The sequence below is a fragment of the Gigantopelta aegis genome, chromosome 4 (genome assembly GCF_016097555.1).
Source record: "Gigantopelta aegis isolate Gae_Host chromosome 4, Gae_host_genome, whole genome shotgun sequence".
In the NCBI taxonomy this organism is placed as follows: domain Eukaryota; kingdom Metazoa; phylum Mollusca; class Gastropoda; order Neomphalida; family Peltospiridae; genus Gigantopelta; species Gigantopelta aegis.
Genome location: NC_054702.1, coordinates 107,268,535 through 107,286,226, shown reverse-complemented (window position 1 = coordinate 107,286,226; position 17,692 = coordinate 107,268,535). Strand labels below are relative to the sequence as shown.

At 35.7% G+C, this 17,692-nt stretch overlaps 1 protein-coding gene across 1 annotated transcript in view; it reads left to right on the top strand.

The window, feature by feature from the left end:
* The window catches only part of LOC121371691 (probable G-protein coupled receptor 158), a 38,621-nt gene that overhangs the window by 9,629 nt on the left and 11,300 nt on the right, over positions 1-17,692 (top strand). The window contains exon 3 of the mRNA XM_041497770.1: positions 13,182-13,511. Coding sequence (XP_041353704.1) covers positions 13,182-13,511 — 330 coding nt within the window. The remainder of the gene's footprint in view (positions 1-13,181; positions 13,512-17,692) is intronic.

Genomic DNA, 17,692 nt, shown 5'->3' with positions numbered 1-17,692 from the left:
TAAGGACTGTGGAGCAGGGGACCGCAGATGTCATGGCACACCACCCACTTTTTCATGTTACTCTGTTCAGAAGACTTGAAATGGCTTATTTTAACACCTGAAATTCAAAATGTTCTCGAGGAAGCATGTCTCCCCCTCCCGCCCCCACCCCCCCCCCCCCCCCCAAAAAACAAAAAAAAACAAAAAAAACAACAACAAACAAACAAACAACAAACAAACAAACAAATACCAAGCAACACAAAACAAAACACCCGGGCCCACAAGTACATGTATTTTCATACACAGACATTCGCCCCACCCCCGCCCCAATGTTCAAATATACTCTGTGAGCAATATATATATATATATATATATATATATATATATATATATATATATATATATATATACTATTATTTTGTAATGGCCACATCTATAGTCCGTTCAACCAATCTACGAAAATGGGGTTTCTTCTTTCTTTCTTTTTTTTGGGGGGGAGGGGGAGGGGTCTTTTTTTCTTTCTTTTTTTATCAATAATTTCAGCTTGGTTTGAAGGTGTTTTGGAAACAACAAAACAATACTATTTTTGTGTGCAATTTAGAAAACAATCGGCTCAGAAATTTGAAACTTTGAGTAAATTCCATATACCCGGTAGTCCTGGCTCTGGGGGGTAGTTCGCATACATTTCTCTTTTAGAGAGTTAACTTAAATTTTCTTGTTCTATATGGCAAGGTCTTCAGAAACAGTTTGGGTAACACTTCTAGATTAAGTACGTTTTCTCAGCAGAGCACATTTATGAGTTTTGGTTGCCGCGAAAAGGCTAAAATGACGATATTTTAGTTTCATGCAATAAATAATTATTTGACACCCATAGATGATTCATTTTGATTTATTTCAATTGTTTGGTTGTTACTGACTATATTTTAGCATTATTCATTGTCATAAACCTAGGTTTGGGGTACAAAATGACCTTATTTTACATATTTTTACTCGGAAATTGCTTTCGATTTGAAAGTAGCTCAAAGTCCAATGGCTTCTCATGCAACCAATACTGAAAGCAGAGTTCCACAAACTGACCAAACGTTTCTTCATTAAATGCTCAGAGCAATACAGTTTTCAATTTGATACCTCGAATTGCTGGATGGGGCCCATTGTATCCCTACCCCCTAAAATAAATACTTTTAGGGCATTTCGTCAAATGACCATATCTCCTAAAGTAAGTGTCACAAGAAGTTAATCTTTGTGTCTATAAATATGTTTTGATCCCCCAAAAATTTATTGGTACCATTACTGTGATTCTTTTGGAGTTGACCTAATTAGCATAATTCCTAGATGGCGTCCAAAATGGCCGCGGAATTAGACGTGACTTTGCATACAGAAGAACATTTCAAGTGAGATTACTATTTTATTAGAGCAAAAGTTTCAAACATACAAAAATACTGCAGAACTCAAGCTAATCTTATCAGACAATTAAATTTTTACAGGAATTGAGTGATGTTTTCTTACACCAACAGAATTTGCAAAATTTGACCTCAGCCATCCTGCAAGGGCAAATTGAACTGATACACTTATCCATACATAAGCATATGGCTGACCAATTAACCTCGAGTGTTTTTTACGATGTTGCAGGAATTAGTTGACCTTGGTAGTGCTCATAGCCACAATCTTGCGGTTTCAGTGATCCAACAGTTTCAGGGTTGAGATGGCTATGCAAGGCATGTATGGTGGTGTGGGCATTATAGAACGCATGCTGAATATGAGGCAGAATACCATGACTGGTCAGGGGTAGGTTGTCGCGAGAGCTGCCTTTACTGAAATCTAAAACCTGCATGGAGGTCACAGACATTTGTGGTATAACATTTGTGGTATCTCAGCACCTTCACCAAATAATTCTCAGCATTGCGAATCATGGCTGTAGAGAGGGCTGAATATCTTTTCTTTTAGAGTACAATGGAGTATTGCCGAGATTCAGAAGTATTTCCACGAAGATGACGACAGATTAGTTTCTCCACAAGACAGAAGAAGTGTGTTGTTGTTTGAACGTCAGAAAGTCTGTTTTGGTAGAGGTGTTCCTGGTTCGATGGAACTGTGTTCAAATGGTACAGTATTTAAAAAAAAAAGTTTATGCCACTGCCCCCTTTCCTTTCTCTCCTTTGAATTCCATGTCATTTCTTCCCAATTTGGCAACTCCTATCTTTCAACTTCTTGCACTGTCCACCTCCACATCCCAGTCCTTGTCTCTCCAACTGTGACAGGTGCTTGTCTCTTGTGGTTATCTGTGCCACACACCTGCAATTCCCCATCAGCTGTTATCTCTGGGCTTAGCCTGACCACTTCGGGAAGTGTTCAGTAGTTACGTCTGGCATTGTTAGGAGGCACTTGTAACCACCTACTATGCAACCCTACTACCGGCGGTCGTTAGTTAGACGACTGGTACAGTATTCCTTCTTTCATTGTCCTTTACTAACGGGTAATCCAAGTACATATCGAACACATAGTCGCATCGGCCAAACTGACGATAAACATCGGAAAATGTCATGAAAACTCAGAGGAGATCCCGACAGTTGGAAAGGCCAGTAAAACGAACCTTACGAACAGTGGCCATGGTGTCTATAACAAATGACAAGTTTCTCTGATGTGTATATTCATAGTCCTCAGTCTTTAGATGATTCTCTAATGCTACAGTCACATATCCACCGATTTGGGATAAGGCGCCCGTACGAGCCCAAATTTCTGGGAAAATTTGCAAAATATCATGGCGGCCGCAAGGGTGCTGTGGCTATCCTGCGGGTGCCTTGGCATTCTTTCCTCGACATAGGGTGTATCGGAAGCTTTTAGCGTGGAGTTAAAAGTTCCCGATGTGTCATAGAATTTTTTATTGTCCGTAAACACGTAGACACGTTGTATACAGCATCGCACAGTCCCAGTACGGCCCCCGCAACATTCGTACGGCACCCGTACTATTTCCAAGATCATTGTACGCGTATCTTACGATGTCCGTGCGAGTCCCTCACGAACCCCTTACGATGTGTAAAAATCGGGTATCTCATGGCTCTTGCGGTACCCTTGCAGCTGACCCTCAAGCGCCTCGCGATTGGAGTTCAGAAAACTTCAAAAGGCACAACGCGGACCCCGCTGAATATGTGTCTGCTACACACGGATGCCGCAGACCCCTGCGATACCCCCGATTTTCCGAAATCTTAGAAATCCGCTGCAGGTAGAAAAATGTGTACGGGGCCCGGTGGATATGTGACTGTAGCATACTTCTTTGAGTAGTGGATTTTTCTCTGGGCTGGTCATCATCGCGTTGTTGAATCTCAAAATAATGAAAACCACCAGAAACAAGCCAGAGCAAACAATCGCGAAGGAGGTGAATATTGTGGAGAAAATGATTGAAATCGCCCGTGATCGTGGCTTCACAACAAAGGACCTTTTGAAATATGATATCGCTTTGCCTCGTCTCCTGTTCAATGACAACGATATGATGACCAGCCCACTTCTACCAAAACAGGAGGACATGTTCTGGCCTTCAAACAACAAGAAGCTTCTTCTGGAGAAACTAATCTATCGTCATTTTCGTGGAAATACTTCTGAATCTCGGCAATACGCCACTTTACTCGACCAGGTAACAAGAAAAGATAAGAGCTGGCAGTGTGTTATGGTTTACGAAGACAAAGAAACAGATCTGGCCCACCTTCTATCATCATTTGAAGAAGCTGATCTTCATATACCCATTCATGTCTTGGATTTTCTTGAGGCAGGCACAAAGTATGTGTCCAATGATACATATATTATTGTTGCCCTGCTCTACCACATCCCCGTATTTCTGCAACACGACCAGGACGAGCTGTGGGTACGAACTGGAGTGGGAGATTCCATTCTCTAGGGGTGTGTGTCCCTTCATACTCTGTTCGACCTCTTGGGTCGTCAGCACTGTACAGTATTCCCAGCTTTATACAGCCTAACAGGGTGTGACATCACCAGCAAAGTTGGTACGAAGAAAGCAGCTTTGAAAGCAGAACTGGGGAAGTTTCTCAAAAACATTGGGAGATATCTACAGCCATGATTCGCAATGCTGAGAATTATTTGGTGAAGGTGCTGAGATACCACAAATGTTATACCACAAATGTCTGTGACCTCCATGCAGGTTTTAGATTTCAGTAAAGGCAGCTCTCTCGACAACCTGTCCCCGACCAGTCATGGTATTGTGCCTCATATCCAGCGCAGTGCGTTCTATAATGCCCACACCACTATGCATGCCTTGCAGAGCCATCTCGACCCTGAAACTGTTGAATCACTGAAACCACAAGATTGTGGCTATGAGCACGACCAAGGTCAACTAATGTCTGCAACAAAATCCTTGAGGTCAGTCATATGCTCATGTAATAAGTGTATCAGGTCAATTTGCCCTTGCAGGATGGCTGAGGTCAAATGTTGCAAATCCTGTCGGTGTAAGAAAACATCACTCAATTCATATGAAAAATGTAATTGCCTGATATGATTAGCTTGAGTTCTGCTGTATTTTGGCATGTTTGAAACTTTTGCACTAATAATGAAGTAATCTTTAAATAGTAGTATTTAGGACAGTTATCAATGATAAATAATGATAATTCATGAAAGGTTCATTTGTACTATATTAAACACCATGTATAGGCCTGGTGTTTTTAATGATTGAACATCATTCTTTATTAATGTGGACTTTTTGATTGGATGGGGTTTTTAATTATTATCTGGGATAAGGTAGAGAGAATGAGGGGTGGAGAATTTATGTATTTGACTCTCTTTTCTTAAGTGTCACTTGATATGTTCTTCTATATGCGAAGTCATGTCTCATTCAGTATTTTGCGGCCATTTTGGACGCCATCTTGGAATTATGCCAATTAAGTCAACTCCAAAAAATTACAGTAATGGTACCAATTAATTATTTAGGGTTAAAAACATATTTATAGACAAATAGATTAACTTCTTGTGACATTTACTTTAGGAGATATGGTCATTTGACGAAATGCCCTAAAAGTGTTTAGGGGGTAGGGATACAATAGGCCCCATGGGTATCATTCAGCAACCCGAGGTATCAAAATGAAAACTCTATTGCCCTGAACATTTAATGAAGAAACTTTTGGCCAATTTGTGGAACTCTGCTTACGGTATTGGTTGACTGAGAAGCAATTAGACTTTGAGCTACTTTCAAATCGAAAGCGATTTCTGAGTAAAAATATGTAAAATAAGGTCATTTTATACCCCTTTAGGTTTATGACCATTAATAATGCTAAAATATAGTTAGTAACTGAAATAAATCAAAATCAATATAGTTTGTAATTGAAATAAATCAAAATGAATCATTTAAGGGTGTAAAATAATTATTTATTGCATGAAACTCCAATATCGTCATTTTAGCCTTTTGGCGGCCAACCAAAAATCATAAATGTGCTCTGCTGAGAAAACGAACTTAACCTGGAAGTGTTACCCAAACTTTTTTCTGAAGACCTTGCCATATATAACAAGAAAATTTAAGTTAACTCTCTAAAAGAGAAATGTATGCGAACTACCCCCCAGAGCCTATACTAATAGTATGGGAAAAGGGCGTTGTCTGAGGGAAGGACTATAGGTGGATTACTATTAGATTAATCCATTATTAGTGCTACAGCGTATTCTGGTACTATTCAATTCAATTCATTTACCAACTGATCATTTACAGTTCATCAGTTTTACATACATATACATGTACATATACAAGAAATGGTATAATGGAATGTGTTGACGTAAAAAGGACACAGAGAATATAAATGCTTGTGTATAGAACTCTGTATTAATAGAGACTATTTAACTGTTAATTCTCATCTTTTAACCATTTTGAATAATTATTTCACTAATTTACATAATTCTTTTACATTGTTAGTTGATAGTAATTCTGTCAATTTAAAAATAGATGGATGGATTCTATAATATTTTGTGATATATAAAACTCTATAGTCGCTAAAAAAGGACAACATAATATAGCATGAAACTCGTCCACAATTTCACCTAAGTTACACAAGACACACAATCTGTTAGATCTACTTATGCTATGATAGCGACCAACTTCAATAGCTAAGCTATGTGATGATAATCTTATCTTTGTGATGCAATATTTTTTGTATAAACTTCGGATAGGTTTCCTCAGATAATTTTGTAAAATAAGCTCTTTTACTAAATATTTATACAAATATGAATAATTTGATAGACGTATCTGGCAGCCCACTAAGATATTGGTTACTAGTGTATGACATTGAATAATAGTCTAGAATCGCTATAATTTACAATGTGCATCTGACAAAAATAACAAAACGCTAAAGTTTATAGTCATTCCTACAGGGAACGTATTTTATCATATTATGGAATTTACTACCAAGTTATTTATTTCTGAGCTGATTGATTTCTGAATTGTACACAAAAATATTTGTGTTCTTTTTCTTCTTGTTTTTGTTTTTGTTTTATTTTTTTTCTCTCTTTTTTTCCAAAACACTTTTACTTTTCTTCTTAGGTGAAACCAAACTGAAATTATTTACAAACAAAAACATGTTTGTAGGAGGATGGGACGGACTAAACATCGTTCGCTGTATTGATAGACGTTTTAGTAACTGACAAAGTAACACTACAGCAATGATTAATCATATTTACACATGCCAGTTTTCTAGCACATGGTATTTTATTATTTCTGCAGAATCGCAGGCATTCATTTACAGTTACTTTCTTACTGCCGCCATTTTAGTTGATGTATTACAAGGATAGGTCAAAGAAGCGTTAAACACAATTTATGAACGTTGACCATCAAGAGAAATAATTGAACAATACAATAACAAGAAAGTGTTTAGATTTGATATCAACGATCAATTACGAAATTTGTGTAATTCGTCCGTTGTGTGCAGTTTTGAAAAATCGAATGTTTTAACACTGGTGAACTAAGATCTGTATTTCAAATAAATCTTTTAACTTTTTGAGAATCCTCATGCGATTAATACCATTTGTTTCGAAGATGTTTTGGTAATATATTTAAACCAGTTAGAAAAAATATTTTTAAGACGAAGGCGAATATAATATAAAATGTCTCTTACTAGAAGCAAAAAAAAAAAATGAATTAATAGAAATTAGAAGGAAGAAGTTTAAAAAGGCAACTTGATCAATGTATCAAATTGGATAAAAGTTGAGAGGTTCCCTGAATGCTTGTTTAATTTAGAATCGAGAAAGAATTATAGCAAATTATTTTTCAAAATATAATTCGATAACTGTACCTGAATAACTAAAAATAAAAATCTTAAAAACAAACATTCTTTGAAAAGTGACATTCTAAAGCAAATCCAAATACAATTCTAAACATGGAACGCATTAATAACATTAATGCAAATAAACTACTGGATATAGATTAGACAATTTAGAAGGTGAAACAAGATGTTTTGAGGAACTAGAATTTCTTTAAACAAGAAGCATAAAAATTCCTGTTACGATGATTTTTACAGTTCTTTTGGACCGACCTAGGTCACTTTATTATTAGACCTTATAATATATCAGTGACAGAAATCTCTAGTATTAAAAGATTAAGCATAATTACATGTACAGTACAGTAAATATAAGAAGTTTATAAAACAAAAACCCACACACGTTGTTCAATTAATTGTTTTGATTGTATATATAAATATACTGAACAAGTATGATTTCTTTAAAACATGCTACTTAATAATGAAACTGGTTAGGTCTGTCTTTTCAATTCACCTAGGTCACGTGTTTTCATTAGAACTTTTAAGTAATTCCATACCAGTTACTCGTACTTTAAGTTGATATTGTTTTTATAAGTACACGATCACACTACCTTTTTGCTTCAGAGCTATGATTACAATGGATATAGAACTGACCCACGTTGACATCAACCAATGTGACACACAAGGTCATGATTTTATAGACGTGTTCAGTAACACGCATAACTGCCAACCTACAACAAAGGTAAGTCATTCTCATTCCCCACCAATTACAGTACAGTACAGTACAGTATAGTACAGGACAGGACAGGACAGAACGAGAGGAGAGAACAGGACAGTACAGTGCAGTACAGTACAGTACAGTACAGTTCAGTACAGTACAGTACAGTACAGTACAGGACAGGACGAGAGAACAGGACAGTACAGTACAGTATAGTACAGTATAATACAATGTCTATGGATGTTATTCATTTTCATTCCCCACCAAGTACAGTACAGTACAATATACTAGTAATACAATGCCTATGGATGTTATTCAAAACTTGATATGAACTAAACATATGACCGAGTTTCTATCTTTGTGATAGTTATAGGAATGTACATGCCAGGTTTAGTTATTCGTTATTTCATTCTTCTGTCTTCTTTGTGATAGTTATAGGATTGTACATGCCAGGTTTCATTCGTCCTCTGTTTTTGTTTTCCCTATTGTGGTGCAGGTGTAGCAATATTTCATGGGTTTCTAGACAGTGGCAAACTCATCACTTTCCTGTAACTCTAAAGAATGTTGAAAGAAGTTCTATAAACGGCTGTGGTAATGTGTCCATGTGTTGTGCTAACAGTCAGTGCAATACTGCTTTCTTTACCACAACTGAGTGCCTTGTTTCCATGGTCTGCCCATAGCACCTGTTTTTGTCTTTTGGGATCTTTTATTTTTTGTATGCTGTTGATACACGACATTTACTATTGTATATACAATACAACAATACGTATATAGAAGAAAAGGGGTTCAACGAAATGACACCCTAGGTAAGTACAATGATGGCGGTGTGGTCGGAAGTGCAGATCTAAAGAGTCAAGACCAGGATTCAAAAATTGTTAAGAAGACCTTTGTGTATTATATATAGAGGATATCATATGAGTGTCCATGACAGTCGATGTTTACGATCTACATATGGTCATTTATTACTGTACACTTATTCTGCTAAATTAGTCAATATAAACTTCAGTCAATGTTTACAAACTACCAACCTTTCTTTAACGGCGGAGTAATTTATATTCATTGTAGACATCTTAAAAACCTGATAAAAATCAACACGTTCTAAAGTTACGTCATATTGTGTGTGTGTGTGTGTGTGTGTGTGTGTGTGTGTGTGTGTTTCCCACACTTGTACCACGCTTTTGGTGTCAGTCCTTTTGATTTTGCCCCTGGTGTATCCCATAGTTAGACCACGGGCGTGTCTAACCTAAATTTTAGCGATTGCTGAACGGCTGAAGAAAGTTACGCCTACATGTCACATAGGAAATGTTTTATTTATTTAACGACGCAACTCAACACATTTTTTATTACGGTTATATGGCGTCGGGCATGTCACATAGAATACAGCGGGAAGTAACACGTTCACTAACATTAGTAATAAAGTTACAATGTCAATCTGTAAAAATTAAATAATTATTTTCTTCAAACCCCTCCCCCCCCCCACCACCACCACCACCACCAAAACAAATTAAAATTAAATATTATTAAATAGTTTCGCTTTATTTTCCATTACATTACTAATCAGCTGCAACATTTAAGAAAGGCAATCTAATTAAAATTAGCTCCACTGATTAATTACTATTACCTGTGGATCTAACAGCACCCCGTTGGAGATCATGTCCAGTTGACCTTTCATTCGACCAATCAAAACCTTACTTGCAAAATCATGCCAGTGATTTGAAAAGAATTTGAAAACATTCGGGATTATGTCAAGGGTATATGAAATGATTCGGGTGAATTACGAAGTATGCCGGAAACTAATTTCAATAAAAAAAATTATAAAAAAATTTAGTTTTAAGACGAATAAAAAACCGTGATGGTATAGCCATAAATCTGTTTATACTAGTATACAATCCAGAGTTTATTACTGCACTTTTTCCCCTATTTTTTAATGTTGAAATAGACCAACAAGTTCGCCTATTGCATAAATAGTCTCGCTCGATATTTTTAGAATTTGTATGCTCCTGAATAACGCTATAAAAGGCGAAGTGTAATTGGTCGATATTTAAATTGTTATTTATAGATGAAATGTCACCTGGACATGGGAGTCCACGCAATGCTGTTAGATCTACTGGTAGACCAGTATAGCTATTTTTAATCAGATTGTAAGAAAGGACACCTCCAGTATTGAGGGAGTTAGCAGCGTTAAAAAAGACGCTTATAGCAAGGGCTGTTGAGCAGGGGGCCGCAGAGGTCATGGCACACCATCCACTTTTTCATGTTACTCTGTTCAGAAGACTTGAAATGGCTTACTTTAACAAACAAACAAAAACCAAGCAAAACAAAACAAAACACCCGAATGTTCGGGCCCACAAGTACGTGTATTTTCATACACAGACATTCGCCCCAACCCCGCCCCAATTTTCAAATATACTCTGTGGGCCATATATATATAATTTTATTTTGTAATGGCCACATCTATAGTCCGTCCCACCAATTTACGAAAATGTTGGGGTTTCTTCTTTTTTTGGGGGGGTGGGGTGGTCTTTTTTTGTAAATAATTTCAGTTTGGTTTGACATAAGAAGAAAAGTAAAAGTGTTTTGGAAACAACAAAATGATACTATTTTTGTGTGCAATTTAGAAAACAACTGGCTCAGAAATCCAAAAATGTGAGTAACTTCCATAGTATGAAAAAAGGGCGTTGTCTGAGGGAAGGACTATAGGTGGATTACTATTAGATTAATCCAGTATTAGTGTTACAGCGTATTCTGGTACTATTCAATTCAATTCATTTATTAACTGAACATTAACAGTTCATCAGTTTTACATACATATACATGTACATATACAAGAAATGGTATAATGGAATGTGTTGACGTAAAAAGGACACAGAGAATATAAATGCTTGTGTATAGAACTCTGTATTAATAGAGACTATTTAACTGTTAATTCTCATCTTTTAACCATTTTGAATAATTATTTCCCTAATTTACATAATTCTTTTACATTGTTAGTTGATAGTAATTCTGTCAATTTAAAAATAGATGGATGGATTCTATAATATTTCGTGATATATAAAACTCTATAGTCGATAAAAAGGGCAAGATAATATAGCATGAAACTCGTCCACAATTTCACCTAAGTTACACAAGACACACAATCTTTTAGATCTACTTATGCTATGATAGCGACCAACTTCAATAGGTAAGCTATGTGATGATAATCTTATCTTTGTGATGCAATATTTTTTGTATAAACTTCGGATAGATTTCATTAGATAATTTTGTAAAATAAGCTCTTTTACTAAATATTTATACAAATATGAACATTTGATAGACGTATCTAGCAGCCCACTAAGATATTGGTTACTAGTGTATGACATTGAATAATAGTCTAGAATCGCTATAATTTACAATGTGCATCTGACAAAAATAACAAAACGCTAAAGTTTATAGTCCTTCCTACAGGGAACGTATTTTATCATATTATGGAATTTACTACAAGTTATTTATTTCTGAGCTGATTGATTTCTGAATTGTACACACAAATATTTGTGTTCTTTTTCTTCTTGTTTTTTGTGTGTGGGGGGTTTTTTCTCCTCTTTTTTTCCAAAACACTTTTACTTTTCTTTTTACGTGAAACCAAACTGAAATTATTTACAAACAAAAACATTTTTGTAGGAGGATGGGACGGACTAAACATCGTTCGCTGTATTGATAGACATTTTAGTAACTGACAAAGTAACACTACAGAAATGATTAGTCATATTTACAGATATACTTCGCCAGTTTTCTAGCAGATGGTATTTTATTATTTCTGCAGAATCGCCGGCATTCATTTACAGTTACTTTCTTACTTTGACAGCTGCCGCCATTTTAGTTGATGTATTACAAGGATAGGTCAAAGAAGCGTTAAACACAATTTATGAACGTTGACCATCAAGAGAAATAATTGAACAATACAATAACAAGAAAGTGTTTAGATTTGATATCAACGATCAATTACGAAATTTGTGTAATTCGTCAGACTTATTTTGATCGGTAACATTGTAAGGAAGTCAGTCGATGAGATAAAAATATTGTCAGATTCCTCGTGCAAAATTACATTAGTATTTGTTTTAAATTATCGTCAACTAAAATGTGTGTTTGCGAATCATGTCAAACATTCTGTAAATTTTTCATTTGTTTGTCATATTATTTTGTTTGTTCGTATATTAATAGACTACAATAGTGGCAAAACACATTTCTACTGTTCATGTATTTGTGAAAGAACTGATTTGATTTATATTAATAATAATAATAATAATAATAATAATAATAATAAACCCACCTCGTCTCACCAACAATGCATATGCCAATCCGCCATATTTTTACTGGTCAAAATCCTATTTTAAAAACTCCATGCATTCTTGTTTTGCACGATAATGTATCGAATGTATTTTCTAAAAATATATCAAGAGGATCCTGATTTAGCCCGAGTATTCTGACTGTAGAGGGCTAGACGGATATTTGGACAGTTATTCTGCCAAGCTATGTAATTTTCGGGCAATCGCTGCCCACCACACGGTAGTCAAAGATTCTCGCTGTAATACCATAACATTTCTATGTTTGACGTCAAATGCTTTTACATCGATCATTTTCGAGTTCCTTGATTTAAAAAAAAAAAATCCACATTTTTATCACTAATTAACACACTACAGAAAAAAATCCGACAACACCCACATTCAGCTAAACTTCGGGAAACTCCGACGCCAGAATTACAAAGCTCGCTGACCTATATCGTGACGTAGGTCACGTGATAGCCCACTGGGCGATTCCGCCTTACACAAAGTTATAGTTTAATACAATAGGGTTTTTTGTTTTTATTTTTGTTGTTTTTTGGTGTGCTTTTTTTTGTTGTTGTTGGGGGGGGGGGGGGGGGGTTGGGGGGGGTAAAGTTTATATTTGACTATAATTTCAGTCAGCCAAAAGTTGATATTAAAATGAGGTATGGATATAAGACACAGTGAATGGAAATGACGTCAAACGTAAAAGACGTCATTTTGTAAAGCCGCTTTCTCTATGGAATGTGTATCAGCCAATCAGAAAGAGGTGTGATTTTATTACAGCCAATCGTTAAACGAAAGAGCTAAGAGGACATACGATTATGTTATGACATACATGGAAATCGTACAATAAATATGAATCCTGCTATGCTGTTCCTCGTAGGTAACAATACAGATTATTACTGCTGCTACTATTACCACTAATATTATTATTACTACTACTTTCAGTGTGTGCCTGTATTAGACCAAGGTTTTAAACGTGGCGCATACCTGTGTGTTTGTCAAGACGGCTACTACTTCCCGGACCCAACGGCAGAAGTCAAAGCTTACAATGGCACCGTCGTCGAAGAATACAGCCACTTGAAAAACGCGTCCGATATAGCCTCACGATTTAAATGTTTGCCGTGCTCCAGGGGCTGCCGTACCTGTGTTGATTCGTCACCGTGTATGTTCCAGAACAACTACATTATCAGAAACACCGTCGTGTGCATGATCGTCTTCATGATCATTGCTTGTTGCTGCATCTCACTCGTTGTTCTAAAATACAATAAGGAAAAGGTAAATGCAAGTATACCCCGCTCCTGCCTCCCTTAAAACTGTTGGTTCTACTTTCATGATGTTGTTGTTGCAGGGGTTTTTTTGCAGGGGTGGGGGGTGTTGTTGTTGGGGTTTTATATCTTCTTTTGTTTTACCCTTGCAAATATCACTATTATGCGTATATATTCACTACTGAATCTAGGTCAGATCTCTCCCCGGTCTTCTCCTAATACGGGAGCCATGTCGATTTATTTATCAGGGAGCCATGTCGATTTATCAGTATAATATATATTCAAAAACAATTACCTTCATTTGACCTTGAAAATATAGGTCAAATTGATCAATTGTGAAAATCCAGCAAATCGAAATGGAAAGTTTGGATATTAAGCATCACAAAAAAAAAATGTTTAAAGTGTTTAATCTCCCTTATAACTGAAATTTGGTGTCTGTCCCATGGACTGTTGTTTTTTGGGTAGCATCAGATCGAATACAAATTTACTTTGACGTACCATTAAAGTATGCAAATTGCCAATTAACGTACAGGCAAGTAAGAGTTGCAGATGTGAAATCTACACATATTTATTACATAAGAATCAATGTTCAAAACTTCCTGACTCTCCGACATAGATAAATCGACTTGGCTCCTGGACTATCCCTGCTTAAAGCCCCTGATGGTCAGATTCCATCTTTTCAACGTAGCTTGTCAGGCGCGTGTCCGGGGCATGGCTTCGAGTGTTCAAACCCCTCCTTGCTCAAGCTAAATAAACACATTCAATATATATTCTGGGGGAGCATGACTTGATGTCGCTATAAACTTCGATTGTCACAGTCTAGAACCCGCCTTGGTACATATCCTGCACATCTTATCTCCTTGTCACCACTCATCCTTACATCAACTGTTAATTTTCATCAAATCGACAAGTTTTTAAAATGCTATACCACCTTTTTATTACCGGTTAACTTAAATATTAATATAATGTAATATAATACATTTTATTCTAAATTAAATACAGCTCTAAAGGATGTATACTACCAAATCAAATCCCATAGACGACAATAGTAACATATGTAGCTTACATTCCTACCTGCAGTGTATCAATCAACATAAACGCCATGGATATAAATACTATCACCCCTCACCATTAAAGTGAATTAGAATAAATTTCAGAGATAACAGGTAGCGTCTATGACTACCCTAGTTTTGCACAACATTTGAAGACATTCTTTTCAAGCACAAGGCTACTTGACACAGTGGTACTAGATAAAATAAAATTGTTTTTGCCTGGATAAAACCATTTTTTTTACAACCAACACACTCACATTTAACCACAGAACTTCTCTTTTGTTCAAGCACAAGTTACTTGACACAGTAGTACTACCTATACTTATAATATAATTTTTTCAAAAAGTTTCAACTATGTGTTTTTAAAACCAGAATTTGTATTCAACCAACAAGTCCACTGAAACTTGTTTCTACAATGCACCTAATATAATATACACCCCATAAAGTATATATATATATATATATATTTATATATTAGTACTATATATACTATATATTGTATACAGTTTTACAAATTTGTCATATTAAACAAACAACTCCTAAAGAATTCCTTTGAAACACATGTATGACTGACCCCAAGATTATGAAACCTTAACAGGCACATCAAGGAAATATCACTTTTAAAACAATACAGTGTCTCACTCAACACGATTGTCCACTGTATAAAATAATGACTTTATGTCCTGAACAATGTTCAAATCCTCTATGATGGGTGTGGGTGTCTTCAAGTCACCAGGTGTGGGATTAAATCCTATGTTAAAATGGATCATCAAATACCATTGCCACCACCAATATACATATTTATTTATAGTCATATATTGGATATTTTAAATATTTGTATATCTGGATATCTAGCTTTCAATATGATTCATTACTGAAAAAAACCCTGTTTTTTAAATGACTGCCAATCTGTTGAACCTTCCAATTGTAATCCATTTATTTAGCTTACATGAATACAGTTTAACAATATGACAAGACAAATAAGGCATTTAAAAATAAAATTGATTTTGAAATCTAGTGTAAACTAACTAACTAAGTGATTAGGTTTAAACATTTGATCTCGAACTTTTTCCCTAGTGCTAACTGTATAAATAAGAACAGAAGGCACAATTCAATTTTGTATAAAAATTTAATTATTCTTTAGTAATGTTGATTTGTCAAAATAGAACTTACACCCTATAAATATGACTATGACTTACAATAAAAATTCCGCAACAAATTTGAGTTGTCAGAATTTCATACAGGTACCTCACTATGTTGTTTCATTAAATACAACCCAATATTGGCACATTATGATATAAAAAATAAATGAAATCTAAGTTTAGGCTGCCTAGATATACATTTTTTGTATATGACACAAATATTCAATTTAAAAATAAATCATTCAAATCTTTACAATATCAATTATAGAAAACCAACTTTTCCCTAGTGCTAACTTTGATAAACTTCTTCATGTACTGACTATGACTACCCTAGTTCTGCACAAATTTGAGTTTTTTACAGGTACCTGATACATGTTTCAAGCAAAGGCTACTTGACACTGACGATGAAATAAAATGACATACATTTTTTGCCCACATGAAATCACAGGATTTGTGGTGTTAGCTTCTCTATATGTTCTATTATGCACTGAATATGAGTTATATAGGGTGTATATTAGCACACCAAATCCCATAGACGACAATAATAACATATATAGATAAAACTCCTACCTGCAGCGTGTCAATCGACATAAACACCACGGATGTAAATACTACCATCCTTCACCCTTAAAGTGAATCAGAAAACAAATGGGGGTCAAACTGCTCATTTCAGAGATATCGGGTAGCGTCTATGACTACCCTAGTTCTGCACAAAATTTGAGGACCTTTTTCACAAGTACCACATACGTTTCAAGCACAAGGCTACTTGATACAGTGGTACCAGATGAAATAAAATTGCATACATTTTTTTTCCCCAGATGAAACTATTTTTTTTACAACCAACACACACATTTATCACCAGTCACAGGACTTGTGGTGTTAACTTTTCTATCAAAAGTTCGGTGCAACTCGAACTTTGACCCAGCAGGAAGTTATTTGATTTCGTACTACCTATAACACCATGGGTCGACCCTACGAAGCCTGTGTTTTTTTTAAGCATTGTAACTCAAGAACAGGCTTTGTAAATTACGCCACATACATTAGTTTCTCCTGTTCTGATTATACCATAGGTCATGCCCAGGGTGAGAGTGACTGAACCTTTAATAAACCATAAAACCAATAAATTAAACAGTAAGTGTAAATATATATGGGTGTACAAGAACGTTTCCACTGGTTACCCTTGTGACTAGACGATTTCCAGAACAAACACAACACCCATGGGTAAAACACAACATGTTCATATAGCATCAGCTTAAAAACCAAATGAAATAACCAACCTGACAAACTGTGCAAACACCTAGGCTGTCATGTGAACCGTTATATCCATTTGACAGCTGGCCAACATTCAGTTCATAGCAATGCCTAGAGACCACTGCTGACCGACATGTATTCTATATCCTCAGATAATCAAGATGGCCAGCCCAGTGTATCTTCACCTCATGTGTCTTGGAGCGATCATCATGTGCTGCCATGTAAGTTCTGTTTTTCCCTATAATGTCGTATATAGACGTGGCATTGATGCCACGTCGTTCAAGAAACATCGAGGTTACCATCGTACCTACAAATTGGGATATTAGGATTTCACATTTAAAAAAATATGTAGATTATCATGTTACAACGTTTTGACTTTGTGATCATTCAGCAAAGTTTAGATAACGGTGTAATAGGCTCGCTGAAGTTCGCTTGTTACACCGTTATCGAATCGAGCTAAATAACTCGATATCAAAACGTCGTAACCTGATTTTTTTTCATCGTACAACCCATTTTAAGCTATTTTTTTTTGTAATACGTTTCAGTCAAAAGCGGTATAGAAAATAATACTATTACTGTGTAGAACCTACTACCGAAAGTCGGATACTAGGTGCCTGAAAATATCTTGGGAATATCATAGCCAGCCAAACAAGATATGCGTTTCCAGAGTTTAAATACAATACTTTGATTATATTTTAAAGTCTGTTGTGTCACAACATGATAATTTGTGTACCTTATTCTGTAAA